Source organism: Chinchilla lanigera, unplaced genomic scaffold, assembly GCF_000276665.1.
Source record: "Chinchilla lanigera isolate Chin_1 unplaced genomic scaffold, ChiLan1.0 scaffold00021, whole genome shotgun sequence".
Lineage (NCBI taxonomy): Eukaryota > Metazoa > Chordata > Mammalia > Rodentia > Chinchillidae > Chinchilla > Chinchilla lanigera.
The window spans coordinates 18,772,792-18,784,119 of record NW_004955422.1 but is presented as its reverse complement, the minus strand read 5'-3'; the positions used below and the strand labels follow the sequence as shown (position 1 = coordinate 18,784,119).

The 11,328-nt window shown below is 46.5% G+C and overlaps 1 protein-coding gene across 1 annotated transcript; it reads right to left on the bottom strand.

Moving 5' to 3' along the window:
* Positions 1–8,571: 8,571 nt before the first annotated feature.
* Positions 8,572–11,251, bottom strand: Ccdc87 (coiled-coil domain containing 87). Its single transcript, XM_005384386.2, has one exon. It carries the CDS (start codon positions 11,230–11,232, stop codon positions 8,671–8,673), a length of 2,562 nt encoding a protein of 853 aa, XP_005384443.1. The 5' UTR covers positions 11,233–11,251; the 3' UTR covers positions 8,572–8,670.
* Between the last annotated feature and the right edge of the window lie 77 nt (positions 11,252–11,328).

Sequence of the window (11,328 nt, the reverse complement as noted above, 5' to 3'; positions counted from 1 at the left end):
TAGTAGTAGTAGTAGTAGACAGGGCCTTGCCATGTAGTCCAGGCTTGCCTTGAACCCACTGTGGAGCTGGCCTTGAACTTGTGGCAATCCTCTTGTCTCAGCCTCCTGAGTGCTGGGCTAAATTTTGAGACAGGGTCTTACTGTTGCCCAGGTTGGGTTAAACTGCATATTGTATTCAGCTCCGCCCTACCTCAAGAATCTTCCATCCCTGTATATGGCATTACTACTGTCTCAGCTGTTTAGTCCAGAAGCCTGGCTGTGTCCTTGATTTCCCTTTTCTCTGATGGCCCACATCTAGCCTATTTCCCAGTGCCCTGGATCCCATCCCCCAATGTTGCCCAAATCTGTCTACTTTTCTCCATTTCCATGGCCACTGCTCCTGGCCAAGCCACCACCTGAAAACATCTTCTGCCTCCAGTAAATTTTTCTCCACAGAGAAGCTGGAGGCTCCTCATTAAATGTAAACTGGACCAGATGTAGCCTGGAATCCCCCTTCAATTGCAGATTTAGTGTCCACCTACTGGCAGTTCAGACACAGCCCAGGCCCAAGACACAGCCCTTGCCCTTCCCCAGGCAGCCATATCTAATGACAAACCTAAAAGAGCCATCCCAGCTTCCCTACTCCACACGGGTCGAGGGAGGTACAGTATCTACTGAGATCGTGTGCAGTTCAACTTCCCTTCCCAGTCTTCCTTCCTTCGGTTCTTTTCCCCAAGTGTTAATCCCGAGAGCCCTCCCCGACAGACCTGCCTGCTGATCTCCACCTCAGAGTCTGCTTCCTGGGGAGGCCTACTCAGGACACATCGCAGCTGTTCCTGCACATAGAATAAAATCCAAACTCCACGCTGTGGCTGTGAAGCTGGGCATATTCTGGTCCCTGCCTTCATGTCTGTTCATCTCATACTTCTCTTGCTGCCACAGTGACTCTTTTTCTGCCTACCTGCTAGGTACTTTCCTGTCCAAGACCTTTGCACTAGCTATTCCCTGAAGACATTTCCTCTGCTCTTGTAGAACTCAGGGTACTTCTTAGCGGCCCAGTGTCAGCTGAAATGTCACAGGACCAGTTTATGTAAGGGAAATTCCATTTCCTTATCTCACAATACTCTGTCTTCTAGCACTTATTACTGTCCTTATTGTTCTTATGTCCTACTGGTCAGTAAACTGGAATAGGGCCTGTCTGTATTATTCTGTCTGTTCTGTGCCTAGAGTGGGAACACTACCTGAGCCTCAGGGCCATTTTCTCCAACAGATACCGTAAGCTGCTGAGCTTTCTGGGGGCTGTGAAAATGTTGGAGACTGAGAAAAAAATTCTATTGACTTCAAATTTTTAATTGCTATGAATTTAGTTGAATGTCACCAGAATAAATTAATTTTATTGACTTGATTATTAATATTCATAAGGATTTCAGTTCAACTGAAAAAGAATGGAAGTTAGATTTCCAACCCAAGACCATCAAGAGGATTCAAGATGTTACTTTAAACATCACAGGAAATTGCAGCTTGAGTTACATGAAGCCAGATAATTTTTAAAAAAATTATAAAGTTCCTTGTAAAAGTATCACAGTAAATTATTTATTAATTAATACATAAATGTGGGGGGCTGGGGATTTAGCTCAGCGGCAAAAAGCGCCTGCCTGGCAAGCGCAACGTCGTGAGTTCGGTTCCCGGTACCGGAGAAAAACCAAAAAAAAAAAAAAATACATAAATGTGCTTGATCAAGTTTGATAACATTGGAGCCCCCAAAAGTTTGGAAGATTAAGGTCAACAAGGGTCAAAAAATGGTCCTGTCTGGCTCTTAGTTGACTTCCTTTATTTTTGTTAGGCGGTTGTGTGGATGGATGGATAGATGGATGGATGGAAAGGGGATGGATGGATGCCTGTAAGGATGCCTGGATGGATAGGTAGGTGAGGTGGTAGGCAGGTGGATGGACAGAAGGAATGGAGATTCTAAGATGCAAGTATTAGTGTCTGTGCTGCTGAAGTAAGCTCTAAGACCCAAGTACTGAGCCCAGACTTCCTTCCTGGAGTAAATGTACTCAGTGGCTAACCCTGAGCCTTTGGTGGACAGGAAGCTCTGGTTTACCTCTAGGTCTTCCTTTTAAAGCATTAGGTCAAAGGTTAGCGTACCGGCCTTCCTACCCCCATCCTGAAGGCCTCAGGGCCTCATGCATAAATTGATCCACATTCTCACTAATTTGTGTGCCAAGATCTCAGGCTATAGCAATTTAGAAGAGTCTTGTTACACCCTAATCCCAGAATGACCTCCCATTCACCTCACCTTTGCATAGCTCAGAGGATTCATTTGACAATAGTAATAATCCAGAACCAGTGCTTCCTCTGTGCCCAGTGTGGACCTTTTAATTTCAAAAGGTCATCTGTGGTGATCACAGGCTTAGGAGTAGGAGGGACTGACCTCTTCACTCACTCAGTGGAACCCAGTAAATCTCTGCTGTTAGTCAGCTGTTGCTGCTATTGGGGAAGAGGGAATCCCGGTAAATCTCTGCTGTTAGTCTCTTAGTCAGCTGTTGCTGCTATTGGGGAAGAGGGAATCAGATGTGGTATAGCAATTCAAAACCTGAGACTAGACCTATGCCTGGGCTAGAACCACTATTTGTGGGGCAGGGATGGAGACCAAATGTGGAAGCTGTGATGCATAAGTCTCATTTGGTCCAAGGGAACCCAATGTCCTATTGCAGGAGTCAGTCACAGGCAACCAAAGGGGGTGGGAGTAGGGGTGGGGAGTGGTGGGACAGGGTGGCACATGGACCCTCCTGAGGTAGGTGTACAGACTCATGGGTGGTGGCAGAGATTCAGCAGTTGGCAAGACCCCTCACTTGGACCCCATCTGCTGACGACAAGCAGAGTATGCTGCCTCCATCAAATCTTCTGGTCCAAAGCCTTGGGGCTTGGGTTCTTTTGGATATCCAAGTGTGTCTCACTCCCAGCCTCCTCTCCTCTCCCTGGAATGCCTTCCTGCCCTGCTCTTCCCCTGCTCCTCCCTGCTCCATTCCCCAGGGATTAAACCTAGTCCTCAGTGGGTGTTTCACTATAAATGGGAAGACTGCCAAGTAACAGCTGAGTCAACCATGTCTTTTGGCTTGAGCTTGAGCTCCTTAGTCACCACCTACTTCCTCATGGCCTCTATGACTCAGAGATTAATTATCCAAGGTCCACAGCAAGTGTAACCCCGCAGGTCTGGGTGCTTTCCCTTGCCCCAGGGTATCTACACTTAAACCAGAGAGGCTCCTGTTTTTTGGTCCCTTGTGTCCTCATCTATGGAACAGAGGCTAACAATCCTTATGTAGGTTGTGAAAATAAGGAGTTAGCTGAGCTTGGTGGCACACATCCCTAGTCCTTGCATGTGGGCGGCTAACGCAGGAAGTTCATGAGTTCAAACCCAACCTGGGCTACACAGTAAGTTCAAGGCCAGCTTGGGCTACATAGTGAGACCCTGTCTCAAAAAAAAAAAAAAAAAAAAAAGCTGCTATAAACATTCTGGTGCAACTTGTGTGTGTGGATATATGTCTTCACTTCTCTTAGGTCCATCTCTAGGAGTTGGAATTGATGAGCCATATGTGGTAACTCCATGTTTAACTCTTAAGGAACTGCCAGGCCATTTATTTTCCTTAGTGGTAGCGTTTTATATATCCAGTAGTGGAGCCTGAGGGTTCCAATTTCTCAACATCCTCACATCCCTTTTGTTTTGTTTGTTTGTTGCCACACTGGGAACTGAACCCAGAGCCTGTGCACTGAACTATATCCCCAGTCCTTTTAATTTTTTTTCTTTTTTTCTTTTTAGTTTGAGACAGGGTCTCACTAAGTTGCCTAAACTGGCCTTGCATTTGTGATCTTTCTGTCTTAGCCTCCCAGGATGCTGGGATTACAGGCCTGTGCCACCACACCCAGTTTTAAAGGTTGAGCTCTCACTTGAGCAAATCACTCAATACTGTGAGCAAAGTGCTCCATGTCTCAGGAGTCCTCATTTGTACAGACAGAATTGTGATGTCTTGAAGGCATGAGATAAAACTACATAATCGGTAATGCCTAGATCCCAGGGCTTGGTCAGCCTGGATGGAGCCTGTTTCCTGCCGAGGTTTCTTGAGAGAGTGTCTCGGAGGTTTGGCTTGCAGGGTAATCCAGACTTCCTGGAGTCTCTTCCACGCCTGGTGCTGTGGTGTTTCTCCAAATCTGCTCCTTGAGAAACTTGTCAGCTCTGTTCATTGCTGTATCCTCAGTGCCTAGCACAGTGCTAGGCCCCTGTAAAGCATTCATCAAATATATGCCAAATGGCGCTGGAGAGAGTGCAGTGGTACAGTGCTTATCTAGTATGTTCAAGGCACTGGGTTCCATCACCAACCCTTGAAAACAAAGAGACAAGTGAGTGAAAAGGAGCTGGAATCCCTCGTGCAAGGTCACTCAAGACAATGAATGGGCCAGGCGTGGTGGCGCACGCCTGTAATCCCAGCACCAGGGAGGCTGAGGCTGGAGGATTGTTGTGAGTTCAAGACCAGCCTGGGCTACAAAGTGAGCTCAAGGCCGGCCTGAACTGCATAGCGAGACTCTGTCTCAAGAAAACAAACATACAAAAAAAAAAAAAAAAAAAAAAAGACAATGAATGGGAAAGTTGGGACTTCAACTGCCTGGATATACTTTAATGGTGTTGAGTGAACTTTGTATTTAGTGAGTAATGGCTTTTTTTAAAGAATAGCTTTGGCTAACTTGTTAAACAGATCATCCTGACAGATATTCTAGGTCCCAGGTGAGTATTTTTCTTTTGCCAAGAATAGCCTCATAATTCCAGCTCAACCTTCTAGAATCCAGACTCCACTTGGGCAGTGGCTCCTCTGGGAAGCTCTCCTTTACCAACCTTGCCCACCTCCAGGCTCTGTTGAATGTCCTCTTGGTGGGCTCCTACTGTAGCCTTTGGTTGGTATATTATTGAAATGATCTTTCTCACTAAACCTTAAACTCTTTGACAACAGGGACTGGGTCTCTCTGGCTTCCTTTGATCTCTTTCCCATACCCACATGAACAGCGTCTGGCTGTCACTCAGAAGGAGCTTGATGAACGTATATGAACCTGAGAAAGGAATAATGTGAGCCTTGGTCATTGGTGGGAATCAAATTGGCTGGGACAAAAGCCTGATTTCCTTCCCATGGAGACAAGAGTAAAAGCTGGAAATCTGATCATAGTCTGCTTCTTCCAATGGGTGGGTGGTTTCCACATTTTACATGAAGTAACAGTATAGTGGTTGAGAGCTTGGACTTAGAGCCAGACCATTAGGGTCTGAATCTAGACTGCCACATTCCAAGTTGTGTTACCTTAAGCAAGTTACAGAACCAAACTGTGTCTCAATTTCCTCATCTGGACCTTGAAATAATGATAGTACCTACCTCACTGTATTGTCAGGAATATTAGATGAATTACTGTATTGAAGGTGTTTAGAGAAGACCTGACAATAATCACTATATAGGTATGAACAACCATGATTTAAAAACTTTTTTGGGGGGCTGGGGATTTAGCTCAGCGGCAAAGCGCCTGCCTGGCAAGCGCAAGGTCATGAGTTCAGTTCCCGGTACCGGAGAAAAACCAAAAAAAAAAAAAAAAAAAAAACTTTTTTGATTGAAATCAGGGTCTTCACACTGAGCTATATCCTTAGCTAGCCCTTTTTAATTAGTTAATTAATTGATTTGTTTTGTTTCTTGAGATAGAGTCTTGGTACATAGTTCAGACTGGCTTTACTTTGTAGCCCAGGCTGGCCTTGAACTTTCAGCAGTCCTCCTGCCTCAGCCTCCTGAGTGCTGGGATTATAGATATTCAGGTGTATGCCACCATGGTTGGCTTTATTTTTTTATTTTGAGAGGGGGTCTTGCTAAGTTGTTAAATTGCCCAGGCTGGCTCAAACTTGCAGTCTTCCTGTCTCAGGCTACTTGAGTGCTGGGATGATAGGGGTGCACAACTATGCAGGGTACAATCTCCTTTTTAAGTAAGTTTAAAAGTGGGTCAATTTACGGAAGATGATAGTACAAAATAAAAGTGGCCTGACAGAAAATCCTAGGGCAGGAGGGGATGAGGCCTGTGAGTTTAGTGGTTTAGTGTTGTCCCGTATACCTGGGCTCTACCCCCGCCCCACAAGCACCTGTGTGCCCTTTGATACTTGGTTCTGTATGTCTCAACTTCCCAGAGCAGCCAGATCACCAGAGCCAGTCTGCTTGACTGGCAACTAGATAACCATTTGGCAGATTTATCCACTGTTTTTCCAAGCTGTACTTTTACCTCTGGCTTGCCCTTTAACTTCATAAATGAACAAGCTTTCCTAGGCAGCCACCCTTCCCCCTCTCCTTCTGCCCCTGTCCTAGCATATCTTACTACCTCAACCAGAACCTCACTTCTGCCTTTACTTTCATCCCTGCTCCTTTGTTTTTAGAAAAACAAACACATGAAGAGGGTCCTCTAGTCCCTTTCTGGGGTTTTATGAGGTCAAAGCTATTTTTACAACACAGCTAAAATACTGCCTTTTCCTCAAGTGTACAGAAAGGGGACTTCACACTGAGCTACGCCTCCAGCTCTTTTTTGTTTTTTGAGACAAGACCTCACAAAGTTGTTAGAATGTCCAGGTTGAGCTCAAAAGTTTTATCCTCCTGCCTTGGCCTCTCAGCGTGTGTGAGTTAGACACGGAAGGACCAGACATTAGGCGACCTGAAGATAAACGATGAAACAATGAGGCTCCAGCCAGTCATGGTGGCACACACCTATAATCCCAGCACTTGGGAGGCTAATGCAGAAGGACTGCATGTTATAGCCCAACCTGGGCAACTTAACAATTTAGTGACAGCCTGTCTCAAGATAGAAAGTGTTAGAGATTAGCTCAGTGTGAAGGCCCTGGGTTCAATTCCTACTACCACCACAACCCCCCGCTACCCAAAAAAAAAAAAAAAAAAAAAAAGAAAGATGAAACTCCAGAATGGCATTGGAAGTTCAAGGAAGGGATTCCAGGTTTGTTTTCCTATATGTTCTTTTCCAGGGGATGTATGAAGCCATACAAGCTTTGTAGGTATTAAAGCAAACTCTGAAACTCTTGCAAACTCTGTTGGGTTATATGCAAGTTAGGTAACTCACCCAAGATCTCATGGCCAGGATTTGAACCCATACCTACTAACTCTGGAGCCCTAGCTTTTAACTATTCTGCCACTGAGCCTTGCTGAAAAATGATTGAAACTGGAACAACGATAGTTGTAACAGCCACCATTCTATATCCAATCAAAATGAAGGACACAGACTCAGAACTGACTTCAATACAAATTGCATCATTTTATGGGTTTGGGTAGGAGATATTATTCCATGTCACTGTTGGGTTATATGCAAAAATAAGCAATAGAGAAAAGGTCTGGAAAAAATTTGTTCGCTGCATTTACGTTCTTCTCTGGCTGTCAAGACCTGAAAGTTCAGCAAGCTTCTTCATAGGTTATGCTGCTAGCCCATTACCAATTGACTCAAAAATTACCCATTGGCAGTTCTGTTCATGTTTGGACTAATAACCATCAACTTCAGTTTTCCCAATAAAGAAGTAGCTGAACAAATTTGTATGATGGTTACTTGTGCTCGGATGACAACTTTTAACACAATCAGAGGATATTTTGAGCAATATTTATTCAACATTTTTTTTTTTTTTTTTGGTTTTTCTCTGGTACCGGGAACTTGAGCAATATTTAGACTGTACAAGTGAGACTTGCTGTTAATGGAATACTACCCTTTTTGAAATCTACCAAGAACATTATAAATGAGCTTGGATACTTATTAGAATATGATGGAGCACTTCAACATCTAACAGTTTAAGTGGGCTCCAAGATGATGTCCCGATCTTACAATAGCTGCCAACTTTGAAGAAGCACACATCCTCTTACAATGCTTAAGCTGTGTATAGTAGTACATGGAGCCAGCCTGAGTCCCCAGGCCAGTAGTAGCAGGGGGCATCCTATGACAAAAGCAGGCACAATCAAGGGTCAATGCATCAAGATTTTTTTTTTTGGAGATAAGGTCTCAAGCCTGGCTTAAATGCATTTAATTAAAAATTTCAGCCCTACCAATAATGTGCAAAACTGAAAGAAGTGACAACCTGGATCCAGCTCTTTCATTTGACAGATGATGATCCAAGTGCAGAGAAGTTAGGTAACTCACCCAAGATCTCATGGCCAGGATTTGAACCCATACCTACTAACTCTGGGGCCCTAGCTTTTAACTATTCTGCCATTGAGCCTTTTGATTTGGGTCTCTAATCATCGATTTTGTTTGTTTGGTTGGTTTCTTTTTTTTTTTTTTTTTTTTGAGACAGTCTCACTATGCAGTTCAGGCTGGCCTTGAGCTCACTTTGTAGCCCAGGCTGGTCTTGAACTTGCAACAATCCTCCTGTCTCAGCCTCCCTAGTGCTGGGATTACAGGCATGTGCCACCATGCCCAGTGTCTAACCATCAGTTTAATGTTATGAGATAAGAATACTAAACTGGACTGTTCCAAAGATCATGATTTCCTTCTGTTTGAGCTTTCCATTACAATAAACTCCAAGGGACCATCTCAGTTCTTTAGATATGAGATTTTAGTTGTATTGTGCAAAGCTGTTGTCATAAATGGGTGTTTGCGGGTGAGAAAGGGTTTCGAGGATACTGGGCTTGGTTAAAGGCTAGTGGGACTATTCTCAGGAGCAATTAAAGGCCTGCTGCTGTTATTTCTGGACAGGGTTGATTGGAGGGAGGTCTTCTGGGTCCGGATCAGATTTTGAATCCGTCGATGCTGTTGGAGCCAATACAGCATCTCCACTTTGTCCCGCTTCATCTTGTCCAGGTAGCGCCGGCCCTTGAAGGTCACTGGCTCACCAAAGATTAGCTCAATCTCCTCTAGAAGGGAAATCAAAGAAGGCTCCATTCGACTGAGCTGCTTGTGGACATAGCTGCGGAACTGATCCTGCTCCAGGAGGTGACTTAGGTCCAAGTCAGTCTTTTGGAAGAAACGGTTGGGGTTGGAGGCTTGTTGCTCAAACCCCTCCAGTCTCCCCAGCAATATCTCACGCAGCTGAATGGACTTCATAGCCTGCTCCCAGGCCTTCACTAGTGATGGCAGCTGCTGCAGACGGGCATTGGAGCTGTACTTAATGGCCATGTCCAGTCGGGCCTTGTTGGGGACCTCAAGCATGGACCACAGTTGTTCCAGACGCTTCTGCAGGCTCAAGATATTGGGGCTCCCAGCTAGTAGCCTGTGCTGTAGCACTGTGTTCCAATCCCACTCTCCTGGCACAAAGTCTGGTTCTTCATCTTCTATCAAGGGAGGGGGACGCTGAATCTCTAGGGTCTCTTTGACAGGGGGTGGTGCCTCTACAGGAACATCCTCTTCATAGATTCGGAAAATTACATGGAGGAAATCTGTCTCTTGGTTTGTGAGGTGCTTGAAGTAGTCTTCCATAGACAAGGTGCTTTTCCACCAGCTCCTCCAGGAGGCCTTATTTGACCGCTTCTCCCAGGCTTTGGTTGCTTGGGGCGATGTGAAAGAAGCTACCTTCTCAGTGTTGGACTCCAAAGTGTTTGTTTTCTGGGAGTAAAGTCCAACCAGGTCAGGGTTGATTATTTGAAACTGTTTTTCTTGGCGTAGAAAAGCTGAGGACAGGAAGGTTGACCAGTCCTTCTCTGCTGCAGCTTCAACTAGGGGTTCTTGGTCAAAACAGAGGTGGTTAGTAGAGACACAACTCATCAACTCCTTGTAGACTTCCTTGATGCTATTGGCAACATAGTAATCAACATCCATTTCTTCAATGGCTTTGGAGTCCAATTCACCAGCTAGGTGGTTATACAGGACTCCTGCCCCCTCAACATGGAAAGAGTCCAAAAAGTTTCTATCAGAAAGCTGCACGGCAGCTGCTTGGACCACAACCTGATTTCTTAGCTTCAAAGTAAAGGTCACTGGCTGTGGCTGAAATGGAGGTGATTTGGGGAGCTGAAGATCCCACTGCCCAGAGACCTCTTCCTCCTGGAACCTCTTCAACATTTTCTGCAGCTCTACCATGCGATGTGCAGCAGCTGGACGGCAAGTCACAGCCCCCAGGAGTCGGGGCAGGCCTGAGTCCAATGGTGAATAATGAGTCCACTCCCAGTTCATGTTCTTTATCTTTTGTTTCAGATCCTCAGCCACAATGTCCCTTGTCAGCTCTGGTTTGCTCTCTGGAGCCAGAACCAATGGGGTCAAGGGGCGAGTGGAGAGTGGAGGAAGGCCCAGCTCATCTGCCAGCATCCAGCCTTCACGAAGAGAAGGCATGGACTGGGCCCTCTGGAGCCGAGAGGAGAGAGGAAAGGAGGGAGGGGAAGCTGCACTGGTGGGAGTCACAGAGTGGCTGGGTAGTGACACCATCTCTGACGAACCCAAGTCAATTTCTCTCTCCTTTCTGATGGAGGGCAGCCAGTGAAGATGCCTTTTACTCTTCAGCTGAGGGATGGACTTTAATTCTTTCACTGGATCCAGTTCAGGCTCCCTGAAAAACTCTGGTGGGCGGCTAAGTTGGATGAGGTAGTTCAGATTGAGGCTAGAGCATGGCACTTCGCCGAAGCCAGTGCTGTGAGGCCAGGGGATGGGACAGAACTTGAAAGTCCCAGGGGGACAGACGGGGCGCAGCTTGCCCACGTTGCCATGGGCCTGTTCTATCTTCAGCAAGGCCTGGAAATCCTTGAGCAGGCAACGGTAGACTTTGGGACTGGTAAGAAACACTGTGCAGTCCCTGGCAAGGCTGGCAGCCAACCGGGTGAGGATGGCTGACTCTGTGAAGACTCCCCTAGAGGTCGACATGGTCACCAGCAGGTGCAAGTAGCGTAAGAAGAGCTGCTCACTGCTGAGCAGGACGTAGGTCTCCAGCCGCTTCCGCAGCTTCACGTTGTTCCCGTAGCTAAGACTAGGTTCGGCAGGAGGCTCCCGCCAGCTGCACTTCAACTCGTTCAGGATGACTTCAGTGAGACGGAGTCGTTCCTTGGGAGACACGCGCGCTGTCAGCCCGCTACTAGCCAGTAGCTTGGCCACTTGGTTGCACAGAGGACCCACTCTCAGTTTAGCGAGCGATATAGTCTGCCATCTCAAGACTGCCTCTGGGCGGTGCTTCTGGGGCTCTGGGGGCGTCGCCCTGCGCGGGAAAAGAGACAGTGGACTCAGCAACTGGTGGTAAAACCTTTCGAGCTCAGACCCAGGCTTCTGGTCCTCCATCTTGGCGCACTCCACGCCAGCGCTTCGGGCAAAGGACGCCAAACAGTTGCTAAGGCAACGAGGGCCGGCGGCCCAAGTGCGCTTGCGCAGTCCTTC

Excerpts from the sequence above, each read along its gene's own strand:
- Ccdc87 (XM_005384386.2), bottom strand. The coding sequence starts at position 11,232 with ATGGAGGACCAGAAGCCTGGGTCTGAGCTCGAAAGGTTTTACCACCAG.